The 21,742-nt window shown below is 40.0% G+C and overlaps 1 protein-coding gene across 2 annotated transcripts in view; it reads left to right on the forward strand.

Annotated features, from left to right (window-relative positions):
• The window catches only part of ppfia3 (PTPRF interacting protein alpha 3), a 32,770-nt gene extending 11,142 nt beyond the window's left edge, over positions 1-21,628 (forward strand). Inside the window, exons 6-31 of one of the 2 annotated variants that reach the window (XM_072369235.1) lie at positions 2,286-2,414; positions 2,533-2,625; positions 3,228-3,280; positions 3,371-3,464; positions 3,649-3,783; positions 4,550-4,633; positions 4,894-5,025; positions 5,643-5,705; positions 5,794-5,873; positions 6,385-6,553; positions 7,762-7,955; positions 9,706-9,943; positions 10,904-11,028; positions 11,119-11,273; positions 11,396-11,495; positions 11,580-11,661; positions 11,752-11,952; positions 13,219-13,284; positions 13,733-13,759; positions 13,927-14,102; positions 14,381-14,478; positions 16,034-16,209; positions 18,115-18,183; positions 18,277-18,439; positions 18,835-18,896; positions 19,140-21,628. In XM_072369235.1, coding sequence (XP_072225336.1) covers positions 2,286-2,414; positions 2,533-2,625; positions 3,228-3,280; positions 3,371-3,464; positions 3,649-3,783; positions 4,550-4,633; positions 4,894-5,025; positions 5,643-5,705; positions 5,794-5,873; positions 6,385-6,553; positions 7,762-7,955; positions 9,706-9,943; positions 10,904-11,028; positions 11,119-11,273; positions 11,396-11,495; positions 11,580-11,661; positions 11,752-11,952; positions 13,219-13,284; positions 13,733-13,759; positions 13,927-14,102; positions 14,381-14,478; positions 16,034-16,209; positions 18,115-18,183; positions 18,277-18,439; positions 18,835-18,887 — 2,955 coding nt within the window. In that variant the 3' untranslated portion in view covers positions 18,888-18,896; positions 19,140-21,628. Of the gene's footprint in view, positions 1-2,285; positions 2,415-2,532; positions 2,626-3,227; positions 3,281-3,370; positions 3,465-3,648; positions 3,784-4,549; positions 4,634-4,893; positions 5,026-5,642; positions 5,706-5,793; positions 5,874-6,384; positions 6,554-7,761; positions 7,956-9,705; positions 9,944-10,903; positions 11,029-11,118; positions 11,274-11,395; positions 11,496-11,579; positions 11,662-11,751; positions 11,953-13,218; positions 13,285-13,461; positions 13,760-13,926; positions 14,103-14,380; positions 14,479-16,033; positions 16,210-18,114; positions 18,184-18,276; positions 18,440-18,834; positions 18,897-19,139 lie in introns of those variants that run through there. The other variant, XM_072369236.1, reaches the window with a different exon arrangement.
• The last annotated feature ends 114 nt before the right edge of the window (positions 21,629-21,742 follow it).

Raw genomic sequence — 21,742 nt, forward strand, 5'->3', positions numbered from 1 at the left:
AGATGAGATAGACAGGTCTACGAGCTGCTTGAAGGATCCAAAAAAGGCTCCCTTTCTGATTTGTCTCTGTTTGTGTTGGATTCTACTGCCCATACTAGTACAGTAGTCCTCAGTGATTTTACATGAGAGCCACACTGCTGAGACAAAAAATCAGTAGAGCTACCTTTACCACAAAACACAAACTACTCAGCATTCCTAACATATGTAATGCATCTCCTCTAATCTCGCTTTTTCTATCATTACATTAACAAGACGTTAACCATCAGCTGTCTTTGAATAGAAATAGATACATTTCTGTTGTTTGTGTCTTTAATGCTAGATAGCCTAGCATGCGAGGCTGCAATGGCTGAACAACATATGCACAAGTATGCTGTGTTGCTAGGTTGCTGGCAGTTTTTACCCATTGCAACATTAATTAGTTTCTGAAGCGGCCCAATTGTTTACAGGAAATAGTTGCATCCTTCAGCTGTAGAGCTTTGTACTATATACAGTACTGTACAAAAGTCTTGAGCTAAGCCTTATTTCTTTACATATAACTATTTCTGTCATTTCTTTAAATAGTCTTCAGGAATAGTTCTCCAGGCTTCTCGAAGGACATCCCAAAGCTCTTCTTTGGATGTTGGCTGCCTTTTGCTCCGTTCTCTGTCAAGATGAAGACTCTAGGCTCTGGAGAGGATTCATCCCTCCATAAGACCTGCTGCCACTGATTTTAAGTCCACTTCTTGTGTCATTTGGCATAGCTCAGCCTTTTCTCCCTGTTTCCCTTCCTTAAGAATAGCTTCTTGACAGTCATCTTTCCGTGGAGACCATTTCTGATGAGGTTTCAGTAGAAGGAGGCAGATGGCCACCGTTTCTGAATCCGGTTCTACAGGGGGTTTTGTCTTCCTGTTAAAAGGGAGTTTTCTTATCCACCATCGCCTCATGCATGCTCAGAGTGGAAGAGAAGATTCTCTGCGATTCATTGGTTTTGTTAGTGAATTTGCTTTTTATGAGTTAAACTAATTAGGCCTAACACTTCTTCTTTGTCCTTCATCTGCACACCATACTGAGATATGCCAGGTTTCCAGCTAACAGCCTCTTGGGAATCATCTGTCTGTTAAACTGTGTTTGACATTTCTTTAGATACAACTAAAGAAAAGAAAACAGTGTCTGAAGATACCATTTCAAATTGTATCTTTGCTAAGTTACACGTAGACAAAACACTGGTTCATCCCTTGAGTTAGGTGCCTTTCATACTGGAATCATACATAGGTCAGTGTTAAGTGGCTTCAGTAAAATACACATTCCTTTGAAAATGACTAGGTACAAGAACTGGACTGAAAATGAGTGAAAAAGCATCAAATGTTCAAAGAAAAACTTTGAAAAACCTTCAGAAAGTCTGCAGAGGTATTGATCAAGACCACTTTAAAAGATTACAAGATAGTCTTGCTGCTTGGAAACAAAACATAAAGAAATCGCCGTTATGGTGCTCCTATGAAGGCCACAGCAACTTTTACGCTTGAGTAGATCTGAGCAGGCTGTAACAGTTCCAGGTTTGTAATCTATACTGCCACCTTGTGTATGAACAGCATCGCTGCTTTGAATATTTTCAACAGGATTTTCGTATAATGATTTGCTTGAAAATTAAGCGTAAATTAAGACTTGGCAGGCAGCGTGACATTTCCAGCTATGCAACAAGTGGTTTTCTAGAGGTGTATATTTAATGTTTCACTGCGATTATTTTCTATGTGCAATAAGCCTTGGTGTGAAAAAATTCAAATCTAAAAGTAGCCATTGTTAACCATGCTAATTTAACAGTGAATGAGTGAATTTTTACAAAATAAAATCCTGTATTTAAAGGTTGTAACTAAATTAACATACCATAAAGCCTACCAATATCATGATGGCCACTGGGAGATGCACACATAAAATATTTATTTAAATGTACAGATTGTAAGCATGTAAAATATTCTTTATTAGTTTTTTATATGATATAATTGTGCATCCTCATATTATTCTATGGCTTTGTTTTATTTATAAGATGGGTCATTTCATTTTTAAGTTGCTATCTGCAAAGTAACTAGTTTAGCCCAACAAAAATGCATGTTGCACAGTAAAAAGTACAGCACTTACATTTTAGTTGTTTGGAGATGGACGAAGAGAGAAATGTTACGGGCCAGACAAATAATTGTAATCCTTTATTGAACTGAAAACACAGTCCTCAAACAAAGTACAACGAGTCTGTCACCAGAGACCCTCAAAGTACATTTTTTGCTCTATTAAATTGTGTAAATATTGTCACTCAGCGGCTTCCAAACGGACCATCCTCCATCTTGGATGACGGTGACATCGACCGGCAGAGAGAGGGCGAGATTGAGCGACAGAGGTCAGAGCTGGGGCAGCTGAAAGAGAGACTGGCCCTCATGTGCCGACAGGTACATCATTCAGTGGCTCTCATAGTCTAATGCTATCAGCAAAACAAATACCCCAGGCAGAAAATGACCTGTCCATGGTTCTCTGAGCCTTGTTTGCCACACTCTCATTTACTGTCAGGTTGGGGAGATTGAGGAGCAGCTGACATCCGCCAGGAGGGAGCTGGCCCGATCTGAAGAGACCAACCAGAAACTACAGAGGGATTTAAAAGAGGTGAGACTCTCTGAGTTGTTGACTGACAATTAACCAACACTACATGTGTCTAACACAGTGGCACAATAAGTCAGTTTTGTTCATGAGCAGAAATATTTAATCGTCTGCCTTTGATAACTATGCATTTGCCCACTTGGCAGCGGCAGCTGCTACTGTAAACTAAAGAGCCTCTACACTGTAGCCATGGTGATACTCAACAGTGGAGCTGCGGGTGTTTCTCCCATGATTCGGGCCCTTTTTGTGCTGGCAGCTGGTTGAAGGTTGTGTGGGGTGTTTTTGGATGAGTCAAGCCATTTTGCATAGCAAACCTTTTTCCCTCTGCATGTTTGCCATTCCTGACAGTTTCACCTCACTTCCTGCCCTTTTATCTTCTTCCACCCTCCATAGCTGTGTAAGAGGGTGCTTCTGAAATCTGTCAACAGCAGCTATTAACTAGTAATTATCATTCTTCAGCTAATAGCAGTTGAAGCCCAGTGAACACCCATTGAATACCAGCTTTTTGTAATCTTAATATTTGCCCTTTCCCTGCTCTTGTGTCCTGTCTTTCCGATTTCTGCCTTGAAGTCTTCACATACAGCTTCTTTGCCTCTTAATTCTCTCAGGCACTCTGTCAAAGGGAGGACATGGAGGAGAGAATCACCACATTAGAGCGCAGGTTTGTATTATTTCTCTGTGAGATTGTGTTATTTCAAAATGCTCTACTCATAGTGCTTCATCTTCCCTTTTTTTTAATTCTGGTTTGCAGGTACCTGAGTGCCCAGAGGGAGGCGACGTCTCTCCATGATATAAAAGATAAACTGGAAAACGAGCTGGCCAGCAAGGAGTCTTTACACAGACAGGTGGGAAAAGCCTCTTCTTCCCGAATTTTCTACTTCTGATTAGCATCTTGGCTATGCTTCACATTTGCACTCAGTGTGCTATCAATGCATCATTTTCCCTTGGTGGCTTTAATCATGTCAGCTGCTCTGGGCAGTCTTTGCTTTCAGTTTCAACTACACCTCCTGTCATCCCGTCTTCTTGCAGAGCGAAGAAAAGAACCGGCAGCTTCAGGAACGTCTGGATGATGCCAAACAGAAGCTGCAGCAAACCTTGCAGAGGGCCGAAACGCTGCCTGAGATCGAAGCCCAGCTCGCACAGAGAGTGGCGGCACTCAACAAGGTGTGTGTGTGTGTGTGTATGGGAAGGGCATCGTACAATCACTGTTGGTGCATCTATGAGTAGCAAAAGTGTCACACACCTCTTTGTCCTCATGTAAAATGGAAATACTTTCACAGAACAGCAGAATTATGAGCATGCAGCTGCTCTTAGACTGAACCCCTGTGCAGAGACATAATTGCATGTGTGTGTGTGTGTGTGTGTGTGTGTGTGGGTGAGCACGTAGGCAGGTGCAAGCATGAACATATGTGATTTTGTGTGTAAATGTGTGTGATTACATGCATGAGTGACACAAAACACAAGATGTCAAATGACAGATGAATACCATGTGCTTATATCAAACTGAAATCAGTAAATCATACGCATACAATCTAAGATGAAAGCGAGCTGAGAACAAACACTCACAGCTATTTTCTCCTTGGGCTCACAACATGTCAAGAACTGCTCTCCTCATAAATTCCACATTCAATTGTCAACCATTCCTGTAAGTAGGTAGTTTTTCCTCATGCCAAACTGCAAAATATTCACTCCCCTCCCATTAGTCAAACTTCTCACATTGCCATAGTTTCTCCTTACATGTTCAAACTGGATGGGATCTGTGGCAAGATTGTATTAGTGCTCTATAGTCAACTGTCCTGTTACACGGTGATCTGTACAGGCATGTAGCTAATTAGTCGACTCAGTCAACAAGCTTTTTCCTTTGTATTAATTTGAAGTAGTGTTGCAACATGGCGAGCACTCTAACCCTGCTTCCGCTCCCATCATTCAGGCAGAGGAGCGTCATGGCAACTTTGAGGAGCGGCTGCGACAGATGGAGGCGCAACTGGAGGAGAAGAACCAAGAGCTACAAAGAGTGAGTCATGCTTTCTTTTTCTTTCTCTTTTTCCATCCTCCCCCTTTTGTGCCATTTCTTTTGTCAAGATTTACTCAGCACAAAGCGCACTAATTTTCTAAACCCTCTATTTGACCGTTTGCATTCAGATAGAAATCTTTGTCTTGCACTTGCAGTCAAGCATAGTGCTTGTTATTAACTCTCCTCCCACTCTCCCTTCTCCCCCCTCCCTGTGTTGTTTTAATATCTCTCCCTGACTCGTCTCGCTGTCTCCCCTTCAGGCGAGGCAGAGGGAGAGGATGAATGATGAACACAACAAGCGGCTCTCCGACACTGTGGACAAACTGCTGTCTGAGTCCAATGAGAGGCTGCAGCTCCATCTGAAGGAGAGGATGGCCGCCCTGGAGGAAAAGGTGACCTGCTCAGTCCAAAGCAAGACTTTCTAACAACCCCATTTCCTAGCCTAAACTTGGGAAACTTTAATGAACAAGACCATGAAAGAAATTACACTTTGTCCAAATAAACCCCTTGTGTGTTTATTTGCCTCGTCTGTGTGTGAGGTGACCACTCGATTAAATTCTCAAGCCCTTGGTTTTCAGCTCGTCTGTGCCCTCATGAGTATAAATATAGAGTTTTATCATTTTTGAACACTTTCCACACACAAAAAAATGGTGAAAATCCTTTCAAAGTTAGACCCTTAATTGTGATTTGTCACCAGAAGCATTTCCTTAACATCGGGAAAAGAGGCTTAAACCAGTGTTTCAATAAAGTAAAGATTGAAATGATGAACTTCAGTTACGCTTTCATTTACAATAACAGCGTTGTTGTAACTCAGTAGTTCAAAGTTAAATACTCTTTTTATTGACTTTTTGCAGAATTGAATAGGTAACTTTGATAGTTATGGATAGTTTATTTGATTTCTGTAAGTTGCTCTGTCTTGACAAAGTTTTCTTTTTCATTTAACTGCATCATTTAAACCATCATTGCATGCATAGTTTGCCAGCTCCCTAAATGTATTCTTTCTGTGCAGAATGCCCTGTCTGAGGAACTGTCAAACATGAAGAAGCTCCAGGATGATCTGTTGGCAAACAAGGTGATCACTACTCCAGGCCTCTTTCTTAGCTGAGGCCAGCAGACCTATCTTCTCTTTTTCACCTACTCTGTCTCTTTTACACTTCCAGGACCAGCTGATAGCAGAGCTGGAGCGTATTCAGCTAGAGTTAGATCAGCTGAGAGCGAGGCCCGGGGGCTCTTATTCCAGGTTGGTACCATTCAGACAACAGTGCCACAGAATCCATTGTCTTTAAGACTCCTGCACGACTTTACTAAACTTTTATTGTCAGATTTTAAATTAAATCACTTAACATGGTATTTGCTTAACACTGTCAGCCTCAGTAAGTATTTTGATATGCATTCATGCTCACACCATAAACTCATAAGTGAACCATTAAGTGTCACTAACTAACATTAACATTAACTATGACTGGATGTCATAACATCAAAGAGAACCTCTTATGCATCCGTTCATGTGAATATGTTTTAATGTTAACCAACTGTTCTTAATCTATTTATAGTTTTTTGATAAATAGCACCTGTCCAATTGTATTTGTATATCTTTTCTTCTTAAGTTTATTGTTGTTATTTCAGCATTCTTCACTTTATTTCCAATATATTTGTTTTTGTCGTTGCCAGAAGCTTCCATAACCTCAGTCACCAGAGGGGTAGTTACTATTTCATTTAAGGTGGAGCTGTCTTTACTTTTATCTCTGCAGCCGCTCCCTGCCTGGCAGCGCCCTTGAGTTGAGGTATTCCCATGGAAGTGGGTCCCTCCCAGCAGGCTCCACCACTCACCTGGATCCCTTTGGTAATGCTTCTGCCGGGGGCATGGTCAGGCGAGGCCACCGGGCTCGCTGGAGCTCCGCCCGTGAAGACTCCAGCAAGGTAGACCGCCATAAAACACACAGTTTACAGACATTTGAAACAAATAGTTTTTTTTTTGTTAAGTGGTTTTGAATAAATTATACATGTTTTCTTTTTTTGTCGTGATGAAATCTTGTCTTCGGTAGAAGGTTATACAGCAAAGAGGAATAAGCTAAACGCTTTTAATAAGATCTATTTAGTGCTGGTTTGGGCCAATTTGTTGACTATGAGAAAAATAAACAAATGACCAAAGTTATACCTCATCAACGATTTGATTGCACTTGAATTAAGTTGCTCATTAGCCAGATCTAAGATCTGTACCATGCAAATACAGCCCCCAAAGTGATTAACATCGAACAAGCTGCTATAAAGTCAGATTAGAAATCTCTAAGTGCTACTGAAAAGAAAAAGAGTGTCTTACAATCTCATTTTGAGTTTTTATAACAGCCAAGCGCACAATTATAAAGGCATTAAAAAATTATTTTAGCCGTTTCTTTCACTCCTTGTTCTTGCTTGTTATTTAAGCGAGAGAGAAGATTCACTCTTTATATAAGGCACTTAAAAGTTTGCGTGTATATAGATATACGTAAACATATTTATCTATCTATCTATCTATCTATCTATCTATCTATCTATCTATCTATCTATCTATCTATCTATCTATCTATCTATCTATCTATCTATCTATCTAATCTATCTAATCTATCTAATCTATGCTACCAAACATGCATATTTTGAGTCTGAATAGGGTGAAAACAGACAACTATGGCTGTCATTCTATTATATATTTTACTATGCATTAATGTCAAAGCAGGATTCTAGTGATTCTAATAAATGGTATAAATTGATAAATCCTTTTCAGAAAAAAACCCAGCAAAATCTTTATTTGTAAAGTAACTGCTATCTAAAGCGCTCAGATAGATAAATTCATGCATCCCAAATTTATTCTATACTTCCGTGCTAGCATAAATATACTTTGCAATGCTAACCACTAACCCCAGTTACACTGGAATTTCATAGGTTTTGTGGATATTTGGTCACAAACCAAAAATGAAGAAATCAAAATTCAGCTTTAGTGTTGATGGTAGTTGTTTGAATTCACCACGAGGGGAACTTGAATGTACATACAGAACTTCAATGCCATCTGTGTGGTAAAAGTCGAGATTTTTCACTTTGGACAAAAGTGGCAGACAGTGTAGAAATTCCTCTGCTTTGCTCTTTGTGTGTAGTACCCAGACTATGAGAGTGGGGCTCTGCTCGTGACCGGGTACGAGCCAGGCCTGGACGTGGGCTGTTCTGATGATGAAGATGACGGAGAGCATCGTTTTACCTCAGAGCTTCTTTCCCCCAGTGGGCAGACAGACGTGCAGACCCTAGCAATCATGCTGCAGGAACAGCTGGAGGCCATCAACAAAGAGATCAAGTACGTAGGGAGGCGACAGTATAAGAAACACCTCACGTCACACTGAAGCCTGTAACACACCATCACCTACTAGAGTTTAGAGTTAGGTTTACAAGATTAACCTGAGAGGTCATTGGATGATTGAGGGCAGGAGAGGAACCTAATCTTCTTTTATTTAGTTTTTTTAACCTTTAATCTGGATTTTATCTCTATGGACTTGAGCCGGTTATTATAAATAACTTTCAGATTGGAAATCTGGTGGGCTCAACAGCTCACATCTAAAACGCAAGAAAGGGACCAAATAGACACTTCTTTTTGTGAGGGATAACAAGTCAGAGTTATTAAAACTCCTAGTTTGACTTGTGAACAAATTCCCATAATACTACTGTATTCTCTGAGCCCAAGCTCTTATACGATGGACTGGGGTGAAGTGGAAAACTCTCCTGTACTCTGACCAGTCAAAATCAAAAAATCTTTTAGATGAATAATGATCACTGCATCCTCTGACCTTAAGAGAACTGGGGCCATCCAGATTGTTCTCAGCACACTCTTACAAGCCAGCATTCATGATGATGTTGAGGTACATGAGTGCAAATCATATGTGCATCTTGAACATCTGTGAAGGCATAATTTATGTAAAGTAATTTATTGGTTTAGCATTGAGATTTTGGAACAACAAATACTGTGATCAAGATTTCTTTTGCAGGGCAGACTTTGCTCATTTCAGCAAGATAAATCGCATTAATTAAAGAGTCCAAACTGATGTTAAACTGATCTGCCTGCGGTCCAGACATGTCACCTACTGAAAACATTTGTAGCATTATACAACAAAAAGTTCAACAAAAACAGACGCTGAAATCTAATATCCAGCAAAAATGGGAAACATCTCACTTTTACTTTGGAAGTTGGTTTGATCAATTAAAAATCTGAAATTCGTACTTAATTTAAGAACTTGAACTAATTCTGCATGAGATAAAGAACATAGATCCATAAAATGGACTGGATAACTGGCCCTGATGCACTACAATCCACTCATTGCAAACTACTGTACATTTTTGGACTGAGTGAATGTACTTTGTCTGAGTTTAAAAGTTGCAAATATGAGGACAGGCTCTGCAAATTAGCTTTGGCTATAAATACAGTGGTGTGCAGTATTTGCTAATGCTAACACATGTCCCTATACAACTAAAGAACAAGCAACCAACAAACAAATCCAAGGAGATTCACAAGCAGTTTTTTGTACAGGCAAAACTGAAAAAAAAAATAATCTGATTTTGGCAAATCAGATTCCCTGCTAAATCTGAACTGCCTTTTTGACCTATTAAATAACGTAAACCAATTACTCGTTATACCATTTCCTATATCTATATATAGATATCTATATATAGATATATATATAAACCCAAATATTCAAAATTCAAAATTTGTTCTCTTATTGAGAGTTCAATCACAAGACTCTGTTGAGTCAGAGAAACTGCCATTCTCTGACTCAACATGTAATTAGTACGTTTATTAGTAGAGTTTCAGAGATGCTAAAAGGTGGATTTTATTACCTTTCAGTAAATCAAGAGGAGTTGTTTAACTTAATAATTGTGCTTTATGCTAAGCTAACTTGATGACATTTGTTTATATATTGTGCAGGTGTGAGAGTAATACATTTTTCATCTGGAAGAACACTTTTCACCAAACTCTCGAGCTTGAAATACTTAAGTGGAATGTTTCCTCTTTCTTATACAATGAAAATGTTGTTGTTTTTTTTTTTTTAATCCAGGCTGATTCAAGAGGAGAAAGAGAACACAGAGTTGCGGGCAGAGGAAATTGAGAGCCGAGTCAGCGTGGCTTTGGACAGTCCGCCCATTCCTCCCTCCTCTCTGGGGAGAGACAGCACAGGACGGGGCTTCATCCCCTCATCCATCACCTCCTCTACCCTTGCCTCTCCCTCTCCCCCCAGCTCTGGAACCTCCACTCCACGTCTGCCTCACTCCCCGGCCCGTGAGACTGATAGACAGGTAATGCTGGCTTGCAGAGACGAGCTCCTGTTTAACTTTACCTCACCTTGGTATCAGCCTCCCTGTTTATGCAAACAGCTCCTCCAGACAGACACAGTCACATAAAATAAGCACAAGTAAATCACATCGACAGAGGCCACAGCATGTTGGGCAAGATCAACTCAAAGGAATGTTTACATGTTGCAGAAATGGGTACCTCCTCTTTTTCACAAACTCAAATCTATCAGTTCAAACTTTATTTGAACTCATAGTTGAGAATGCCTCCAGTGAGAAAACAGACTTTGAGCCAAAGAAAAGAACGGGTAATGGAGCTCAAAGACGTAGTTACTGGAAACTTCTGAAACAAAAAGGTGAGGTGAAAGTTGGCATGTAGCCACTGTTATAATTAGAGAGCTAAGTGGGATAAGACACAGAATCCTGGTTTGTTTACTTCTAGTTTTAATGACTTGTACATGTGCTGGGAAATTCATTTTAATATTTGACAGGGCCAAGTTAGTGGTTTCCCTCTGTCTCTGATTGTGTTATGATAAGCTCAACTACTGTTTGCTATAACTGTTGACAGATACATGAGAAGCATCAACCTGAGTCCATTTTTCCCCATTACACATTCTACATTTAATATTTGGTTAAAAGCACAATAATAACCTTAATCAAAAAAAAAATTCAGTTTAAATTTTTTGGGCCAGATAAGAAATATAAATCTAAACCATCCTTGTCTATTTATTTATTTTGTTTGTCATTTTGACATCTTAAGAGATTGAACAGATGATAATACTGCTAAAATAATACATTTTCTACCAGGATAATGTTTCAAAAGGAAGAGCAATTCAAGTGAATCTCTAAGATCCGAAATCCAAGAATGATGTTTCATAAATGTCATGGGGTTCAAAACATAAGTGAAACAAATGACAATAAGAAAAATGGATGCATCTAATAATATGTTTACATTTCACATTTCAGAACAACAAAGAGGATGATCGATCCCTTGCTCTTCTTGACGCTACGCCTCCTCGTGCGCTACGATTGGACAGAATGACCCTCACCCATCCGGGGGCGATGCTGGATGATCCCCGGGAGTTTCGCAGGTAAAGCAGCCACCCAACAGATTCTCCACATGTAATGCTTCTGTGTGTATTTTTCTTTGTATGCCCTCTGATTTCTTTTGTCTTCTCCAGTCTTTCTGCAGATGGCAGTAGCTCCAACAGCAGCCAGGATTCCCTCCACAAATCCAGTAAGAAGAAAAGCATCAAGTCTTCCATTGGTCGGCTTTTTGGAAAGAAGGAGAAAGGAAGAATGGGCCAACCTGGGCGCGATGGATCTGCTTCTCTTGGTAAGCCGATGGGGAATAAGAGAGGAATAACACTGTGTGTGTGTGCTTGTGTTCGAACATGTTTCTCTGGTTCTGATTAGCCTTAGTTCCAGTAACATATGACCGTTCTGTGTCATTCTTAGCATCTACACCGTCTGAGGACCTATCCTCTGGAGATGCAATGGGAATGAACAAGACAGGAACTCTTGGTCCAGCGGATAAAGACCGTCGCAGCAAGAAGAAGTTGGTGGATTATATACTGTTTTTTTTTCCTTTTTTAACTCTCTTTAGTTCCACTAAATAATTAATGGTTGCTTGTCTTGTCAGGCATGAGCTACTGGAAGAAGCTTGTCGCCAAGGACTTCCTTTTGCATCCTGGGACGGACCTACTGTTGTGTCTTGGTTGGAGGTAGGCAACACTGATTAAGAAACAAAACCTGGATCAAAATGAAATTTTTAAATCTCCAACTATTCTTTATTTACTCTTGGTTCCTTTTAGCTGTGGGTGGGAATGCCCGCTTGGTATGTTGCAGCATGTCGTGCTAACGTGAAAAGTGGCGCCATCATGGCCAACCTGTCTGATACTGAGATCCAGAGGGAGATCGGCATCAGTAACCCACTGCACCGCCTCAAACTGCGGCTGGCCATCCAGGAGATGGTGTCCTTAACCAGCCCGTCTGCTCCGGCCAGCACTCGATCTGTGAGGCTCTTTGACTGCAACATACATTTAACATATTCATTCACCATGAAGAATGAATATGTACTCGTGCTATTTCAAAGAATATCACTTTAGAAACCTTAAACAGCTTCATATGTAGCACTTTCTTTGGGTGTTGATTCTAGGACCAAAGTGTTCTTCATGTTGTACATAGACTTTTTGCTGGAACTTCACAAATGTTGCATTCAAAATTTTTTGAATTAGCCGCAAAAACTAGTCACAAGGCATGAAAAAAGAATAAAAATATAATTGTGTATCGATGATATGAAATAGGGATAATGTAAAATAAATTGCAGGATGTGTTAAGTGGAATTTACAAGAGAAAAGGATGATAATTGTGCAATGTAATCGTGATATAGAAAGTAGAAGAATCAAAAGAAAAGAGAAAAATAAGAAATGCTGAAGAACACGTATTCTTCATGTAGTATGTGTCAAAATTATTAAAAGTATAAAGTCAATAAACTCCACTGGTACTGATAAAGTTCCACCTATTTTACCTAGAAAAAAGCAACAAAAATCTGCTTTGTTTTGATGTTGGAAAAAAAAGTATAGCATTAAGAAGGCTTTGCCACTGTTCTAGATGCCTCTGGCTTAATGTGCACATATAAGGGCAGGGAGATGAAAAAGATAGCTTTCAGGAAAGATAACTTTCTGCAAACAGAAAAAAAAAAATCAATCTTTCTGTCTGTCCAAACTGCTGCCAAAGACTGCTATGCTCCTGAGTTCCTTAAAGACAAACCTACAAATAGCTGAAAAAATTAATTTTAACCATTTTTGATGTGGAGTTTGGAACAAAAGCTACATTGTGGTTTGCCTTGGCATCCCTCTACATCAGGGATATCCACATCCATTCCTTGAGGGCCGCTGTCCTGCAGGTTTTAGATGTTTCCCTGCTTCAACACACCTGATTCAGTTCAATGCATCATTAAAAGGCCTGCGCAGAACTTAACAATCTTTTGAAGAGATCCATTTCATCTGAACCAGACATGTTGAAGCAGGGAAACATGTAAAACCTGCAGGACAGCTTGAACATATGTAATAGTTATCAGCGCACAGAAACCGGTTGAATCTCTTGTTCCTGGAAACAAAAGCCCTTTGCTTGCTGACAGCTCTTTATGTTGCTTTTCTTGGCAAAGGAAAAATACACAAATGTGTTTGTGCTTGGGACATGCAAGGAAGGATGTGGTGTTTTTTTATTCATTTTCCCTATGTCTCACAGCCTTGTTTCTTGTGTTTGATTCATTGCAGTCTACCAGTAATGTGTGGATGACCCACGCAGAAATGGAGTCTTTGAATGCTGCCACCAAACCTCCGGTTAGTGCCCCATTGTCCTGTCCTATGTCTCATGAATCCCTTTTTATGATTATTTCAGTCAGTTTTAAATAATGTTGAGCGTCTTGTCTGGTCTGAATCATGTTGACAAGTCTCTCCCCTTCCTCCCCTTCTCTTTCTGTATTTTCTTTTTATATGTCTGTCTCTCTGTGGGCCCAGGCCATAGTGTTGAGCATCTTCTCTCCCTGTGGTTGCTGTTTCAGTGTGAACTGCTTCCAACTAATTACCCGTTCACTAACACACTGTTCCTCACTTTTGTCCTCTTTTCCTGCTGCTGCTGTTGTTTCTCCCCCCTTTGCTTCTCCACAATCATCTCTCCATCCATCCACCCTGCCTTTGACCCCTGCTTCCCTTTCCCCCACCACCTCCACTTCACTCTCTCCGGCTCCGTCTTTCTCTTTCTACCTCTTCTTTTCTCTCTGCATTCCAGGAGTTAAAAGAATTCAGCTGGGATCAGGTAAGGATCAACTACACCTTTGAAAAGTCACATTAACACAACATGCTACATATTTATCTGTAATTTAATCTACAGTGAGACTATTTGCACTGAGTCATGAGTAGTCAGACATCAGATATCAAGCCAAGCGTGAATCAGTGTTGTTCATCTGTGCTTTTCCCCTCCAGATACTTGCCTATGGTGATATGAATCATGAGTGGGTGGGCAATGACTGGCTGCCCAGCCTAGGTCTGCCACAGTATCGCAGCTATTTCATGGAGTCCCTGGTGGATGCCCGCATGCTGGACCACCTGACCAAGAAGGAGCTGAGAGGACAGCTAAAAATGGTGGATAGCTTCCACAGGTAGAACTCTGCCTGCTCATAAAACTCAATGCTGTTTGTCAACTCATGTGTATTGTCTCTCATTCTTTACTTTTGTTTGTGTGATGTATGGAGATGTTACAAGACATTTTTGACACAAACTGATAACCTGTGTTTATCCAGGCCCTCTCTTGGCTTTCTTTTTGAAGACTCGTGTGGTTCAGAAATGTTTAATTGTTCTGAGTGCATAAAAAATGAAAACCCAGCCTCAGTCAATCTGCTTAAACTTTTTGACCCTCTGGCTTTTTGACCTCTCCCAGGGTCAGTTTGCATTACGGCATCATGTGCCTAAAGCGCCTGAATTACGATCGCAAGGAGCTGGAGAGGAAGAGAGAGGAGAGCGCCCACCAGAACAAAGGTGACCTCTTCTTTTTCTGCCATTTTCTCATCATTCCTGTTCTGTATGTCACACAATATTGTGCAGTTCATGTAGGGCCATTGTCTTACTCAGAGCATACTGTAGTGATTACTATATGCATCTTTCAATATGTATCTAGGACATTGATTTATGTAGTTTCTGTACGCAAAAAGAAAATGGCAGAGCCAGGATGAGGGGGTAATGTTCCTGTAGAAATGAATAAGAATGAATGAATAAGAATCATGAAGTTAGAAATTTGCCCAAAAGAAATATGGTTTGCATATCACCATTGTGTTGTTGCTCCTCTTGCACAAAAGCTCAGCATAATGTTTTCCACTCCGTAAGCCTGACTACCATTAATGTTTGTCAAGGTGTTGATGATTAGGATGATATAGTTGTTATGGGCTAAAAATAAATGTACATCTATGACTAAATCCAGTTAAATGATTTCATTGTGGTACCATCATCAATTCGAAGAGGGCAAAATATTTCTTACACAAACTTATGAATTTTTTAACACTTTGGGCTTTAGTTTATTACATCATTGTAATTTCACTTCCTTTTTCACTTTCCATGTGTTGAGACAATGTTAGGAACATACAATGGACTTAATCTTGAATTTTAATTAAATTAGTAAGCAAAATCGGTTGCCATTATAGAGGCCTGTGTTTTTGTTAAAGGATATTTCTATAAAAATAATATAGAAACTACTCAATAAGCCTAAATAACTCCTCTAAGTCATTCCTGTGACTCCATAGAAATGTGCGGTAGTGTATTTTACTGCAAAAATACTCCTTGTGGTTTTCTTTGCTTCTTCCTACTCTGCTGTCTTTTGGCTATTTTTGAGGTGCAATCTGTAGATAACAGTACAAAGCTGTTACAACTAAGAAAACATGATGGTCAGTTCAAGTTCACTGATCAGTTCATTGTCTGATCTGCTGTTAATTTGTGCTGTTGAACATGATGAGTATGATGGGTTTGTTTGGCTGTCATGTCAGTTAATGGAAATCAGGATGACAGTCATGTAATAGAGTGGACAGGAAATAAAAGTAGTTATATAAACAAGAAAGGAGAATACACAAATGTGTATTCTATGTATCTGTATGTATAGATATATATATATATAGATATAGATATATCCATCCCTTTAAGACCACAGTGTACATCTTCTGATGGCTACTTCCAGCAGGATAAGGCACCATGTCACGAAGCTCATATCTTCTCAAACTGGTTTCTTGAACATGACAATGAGTTCACTGTACTCCAATGGCCTCCACAGTCACCAGATCTCAGTCCAATAGACAATACGCATGTTATGCAAGCACTATGGGTAATCTTGGGGCATCAAAAAGCACAATCAGCAACATTGCACTGTTTATCTTGATCACTCATCACTACTGAAGGGCGTGTGTAGCCTGTTGTGATGAAAATTAATAGCACTAAAGAGACCTTCATGTTTATTCAACTTGAAATTGACCACAGCATTAAGAAAGCTTTATAATAACTGTTAACTGACGAATGCTTTCCCTGTCCCCTTCTTCTCTTTTCCTCCAAGATGTAATGGTGTGGTCCAACGAGCGCGTGATGTGCTGGGTGCAGACCATCGGTCTCAAGGAGTACGCCGACAACCTCCGTGAAAGTGGCGTCCACGGGGCTCTGCTTGCCTTAGATGACACATTTGACTACACTGACCTGGCCCTGCTGCTGCAGATACCCAATCAGAACACACAGGTAATGGACTGACTGTCAGTGACTTCTGATGAAAACCCTTTTCTGTTTCTGCTTACTGTTAAAAGAACCACCAGCGACACAATAAGCTATGTAAATTAGTATTAAAGAGCAAATGTTTTGGGCTTATTTTACTGTATATGTCACCTTGTCTTTTTGACAAGGGCCTTGTAAATATTTGCTGTTTTTGAAACCACTTACAATTTAAGCACTAATTTGTGCAATAATATTGATTTCAATGTCATGATCAATTGGACAGGTGGTCTGCCTTGTTTAGTCCACGATGCAAAGTGCTGCAACATTTATAACAGATGACGTCACAGTGATCAACCAAAAAAACCCCAAAACATTACCATTAAAGTAACAAGAGTTTCCCAGGAGAAGTTGAAGAAGTTGCTGAAATGATGCAGCAAAATGCAACTAAACAAGGATTCCTCCAAGTCCGATTGTTGTTAATATCTCCCAAATATAATCTACATTTACATTTATCAGTTAAACATGCCCTAATATCCTGTAAAATTAGTCAATTTTTCAATCTGGAACCAGTTTTAATTTGTATTTGGGTACTAGAATATTGATAGACACAACAATCTTTGCAATTGGACTAATGTTGAGCAGGCATATTGATGTTTGCCTTTAGGTTCTCCCTATATTCTGTACTTGTCCTTGGCCCGATACATTAAAACAGTTCCTGGCATGTAGGGAGCAGCAGTGAACGTCTGTGTCACACTCTGTGGTAGAGGGGCATGATGAGAGCTCGAGGACCCAAATGCAGAACGCCATGAGATGTCACAACTAACATTTTATTTAGAAATAAATTAAATGTGTCACAGATGTATCCAAGCAACCTGATAATCATAACACTAGATTGGCAGACCCTGGGCAGCCACGATGGCAAACTTAATACAGGGCTTAATTCAGGGGTCTGGCACTGAACAAAGGAAAGCAAGTGGTATATTTATACTGAGGGAGCTAATGTATAACAAAAGGCAGGCGGCGGCCATTTGTGAAATGAATCCAGGTCTAAACAAGAACAGGATGTAAGCTCAACAGAAACCACAATTCAATTCAATTCAATTCAATTTTATTTATATAGCGCCAGATTACAACAATTGTCATCTCAAGGCACTTAAGTAATATAGTCCAATTCAAGCCAATTGGAATTCAATTCATTGTAATCATAATCCAATTAATTCATATAGAGCCAATTCAAAAAATTAATATCCTAGCTAAGGAAACCAACAGATTGCACCGAAGCGTGTCTTCAGTCCAATCTCCCGTCCTGAGCGTGCCTGTGGCGACTGTGGAAAGGAACGACTCCCTTTTAACAGGAAGAAACCTCTGGCAGAATCAGACTCAGGAAGGGTGGCCATCCGCCTAGACCAGCTGGGGTTCGAGAAGACAGAAAAGAGGGAAAAGAGGGGGGAAAAACACCATAACGCCATTCAAAGGATATCTGTTGGAACAGGGAAACATACGTTAATAATCACAATAATGTCACATGTACATAAAATCAATTTTGAAATTAAACAGGGGGGGAAAGAGAGCAAAGTGAGGAAAGGTGTGACAGATGAGGTCCCCCAGCAGTCTAAGCCTATAGCTCAAGTCGGGCCAAATTTGATACGTATCCAAAAATGTTAAAAGGGACATGTTAGGGTTTAACTTCAGAAGTTAAAGGTGATTCACATCATATGTGGTTTGAGTCCAGATTATGAGCTCTGTCGTATCTCTCGGCTTCACTTGTTGTCACCTCTTTGCTGTCTGTAATAAATGTTTAACAAGTCCTTGATTAAAACAAATCTACTGTGGTATCCAAACCAAAACTAATGAGTCCAAGCAAAGCAGACTGAACATGTATCACCTGAGTTCAAATTAACATCACCGCTCTACATCACCCTTCTCCTGCAGGCCAGGCAGCTCCTGGAGCAAGAGTACAACTCCCTCATCTCCATGGGAACAGAGAGACGACCCGATGAGGTCAGCATGCTAATCTTTTTGAAAAAATAAAAAGCACAGTTTTGACACGGGAAGCCTTGTTTTGGTTCACACATGCACTGTCGTGTCTGTCAGGACGGAAGTAAGACGTTCACCCGCTCACCCTCCTGGAGGAAGATGTTTAGGGAGAAAGACCTTCGGGGCGTGACCTCTGACTCTGCCGAGACCCTGCCCGCTAACTTCCGTGCCTCAGCCATCTCCACACCCTCCGTCACCTTGACAAAGATTCAGAGTGATGGTGAGCCCAACCTGTCACCTATCTGACTTTGGCTCTCATCTTCACATATTCAGCTCCTTTGAGGCTGATGTGTGAAAATTTGCACTCTTATACACCATTGCTCACACGAAAAGCATCACAGGAACAAGGGCAAAAGTTTACCAGTATAGGGTGTGTGTTAGATAAGATGTAGCAAGTGAATCATAATCATAGGGTAGATGGTAGCTTGTTTGCATTCCACTGTAAGATTAGTTTGTCTGTTTCTTTTAACAGAGGAACTGCCAATAACAAGATTCAAGCTGTTTAAAGTACAGGGGAACACTATTAACCCTCATTACAATTATTATTACCTCTAGAAAGGTCAGCACTGTTGCGATAATAACCTGTCTGCGTCTGTTTCTCTGTCTCCAACGCAGCCAGCTCTGGTGCCCGGGGTGAATCTGCCTCAGTGAGGACGTACTCCTGTTGAGTGACTGAGGTGAGAATCCATCAATTATACTGTCTGGTTGTGTTCCACCCATGTGTGGGATTTTGCTTCTGTGCTGATGGCTTCCACATGTGCACATTTTCTTTCAACCTTGTTTGTTGTAGTGCATTGGTTTGAGTCTAGGATTTTAGTAGGTCCCCTGAGGTCTTAAAAAAGGTTGGTAGGGGATTTGGCTGCATTGAAATAAGGCCAACTGGCTCAGTGACGTGGCGGTAATACTGTTTCTCTTCTCAGGGCACAAACTGGATTGGGACAAGAGGATCCTGTCGCTCATCCACGGAGAAAGAGGCAATGAATATAACCTTTTCACGTAAAAATAAATCTATCCGTCTGACCATTCTGCAATAACAGAAGCAAAGGAATAAAGGGGAAAATGACTTGAAGAATGTATGAATGTATTCTCAGACTTGGAGGGTTGAATGGGATCAGCTGTTTTCTTTCTCTGTCTCCCTCTTCCTGTCCTTCTGTCTTTTCTCTCTAAGTATAACTGTGCTGTGGGGTGAGTAAAGGACGATGCCGGTATTGGTTAGGTCGGTGCCGGTTGTGCGGGATTCCTGTCTCTGTCTGCACACAGTCAGCAGAGTTTGCAATATCAGGGCTCATTTTCCTACCTTCAGAGGAAACCTCTTGCTGCCATTTATCGTCTTACAGTTTGAAAACAACTAAATGCGTCGCCTTACAACTTCTGCTCAACAATTTGTGCATTTCACAAGGGCCGCGGCAGAAGTTAACCTCATTATGGTTGGATTTAAAAACAAGAGGGCTGAGAGGGCGTCAACATTGTAAAGTGATTTGGAGTGATAGATAGACATGTCTTCTTCTTTCTGATGAAGAGTGGGGTCCAGTGTCAGCCATTGTGGCCCTATTGTTGACTTCTATAGTCCTGTCAGGGGTGTCCAGTGTCCCCAATAGGCTGGGGTGGTGTAGTAAAACATGTCCGAATTCAGTCCACTATTTAGCCCGACCACATCAGAGGGACCCTCCTCATGCTACATCTATTAGCACCTTGAAAGCTGATAGGCTGAGTAGTCTCTTTTGAAAGGAGTCCGTTATAGAGATCAAAGGCAAAGGGCTGGATGGGACGGGGTGGAGCAAGGCCACAGAGGTATTGGGTTCAGGGACTTCATGATGTCAGTGGCAGGAAATCATTTAAGATACTTTGTAATAAGGTGTCCCTAACAAGATTCTTTGTAAGTTTTGATTTTAGAAATGTTAAAAGGGTGCTTCAGGGATATTATTCCCTTCAAATAACTCATCGTGATGAGTACGACTCAGCCTGTCAAAACAGTTCCGCAAGAGGTCTGTGATTCTGGTTCTGATGGGAGCGTTTGAAAATAGAGCCGTGATTATGATGCTGTACTGAGGTGGTCTGGCTTGAAAATTCTGAATGGGAATTCAGCATTTTGGATGCAACACCCACACTGCCTTTTATGTGCAAATTCACCCCTCAATAATACTAAATAGTTGGAGCGATAGTTCAAATATATTTTATTTATGCTTTATTGATCAGGAAAGAGACGTTTTGGGCTGCATTGTTGTAAAAAAAATATGTTTTCCTTTTTTTTTAAGATTTTAACTACAGATCTGGTGGCTTAGTAGAAGATACGATCTAATGAGTTCCAACTTAGATAAGTTATCAAGTAAGTGGTTCAAACTAAAGTTTTTTTTCGTCTAAAGTATTTCTATATAAATATAAATATTTCCAGTGAGTTAAAGCACTAAAACAAAACAAAAGCTACAAATTTATTTTTAGAATCTTGCAACCCAAAAGTTCATGTGAACAGATAAGATTATCACTGGCTTATAAATTGTTCATAAACAGTGTTTGACAATAAAATGATTTCCAAATGATATTCCCTGTAAAAAGTATGTCTAACTAGCACGTTTTAAGCCTGTTAAGTAGGACACATTACTAAAGCCAGACTCAAACTCCTCAAGATACCTCCGCGAAGTCATAATTTCTGGTTCGTGATCATCAGCTCAGGGTCTTTGCTAATCCTGACGAGGGCAGAGCAGACAGAGAGACGAAACAACAGCTCCCAGGGAGGAAAGAAAAAACTAAAAGGATGGACAGAAGCCGGTCATTTTACTGCACACACAAGCCATAACAGAAACTAAGAGCTCTCTGAGGGGGAAGATTACTGCAAGGCAGCAAAAGAGGGCAGCCAGAGGAAGCCCAGGAAACAAAACCTTTAGCCTCTGTGTTTACGATGCATGTCACATAAACGACAATGACCTAAAAACATTTTTTTGGTAGTGACGATGATATGAGGTGTCGTTTAAAAAAAAAAAATATATATATATATATATATATATATATATATCTGTATGATAAACCTACATGGGGGAGCCTGGGGATCAATTTGTAAAATGTGTGTATTTTTTTCAGTTGTATTTCTTATTTTTTACGATAACTATTTATTTTCTTCAGGTATGTATTGGATAAATGTATGTACATGTTCCGTTCCTTCTTTACTTCATTTGAACTAATTTTAAAAGTAAATATGAAACGTACAAAAAAAGAAAAAAAAAAGGTAATTCAAATACGCTACTGTATGTGTACATTTTGAGAACAAATTGTGCAATGATTTAACAGATTTCCATGACTCAAGTGATAGTAATATAAACTGAAAATATCATCTGGAAAATAAATAATGATGGTGATGAAAATGGTGATGTAAAAGGGAAAAAAATAAAGCAATCCAGGCAGATCTGCTAATCATCAGAAACTTTCTGCTTTCTTCTTTTGAACTAAAATGTAACTTTCACATCGATGCAGGTCCAAATATTGTTTTTTGATGCTCAACTGCATTCATTTCAAAGCTCTATTACTTAAA

Source organism: Leuresthes tenuis, unplaced genomic scaffold (genome assembly GCF_036924035.1).
Source record: "Leuresthes tenuis unplaced genomic scaffold, fLeuTen1.0.hap1 SCAF_17, whole genome shotgun sequence".
Classification (NCBI taxonomy): Eukaryota; Metazoa; Chordata; class Actinopteri; order Atheriniformes; family Atherinopsidae; genus Leuresthes; species Leuresthes tenuis.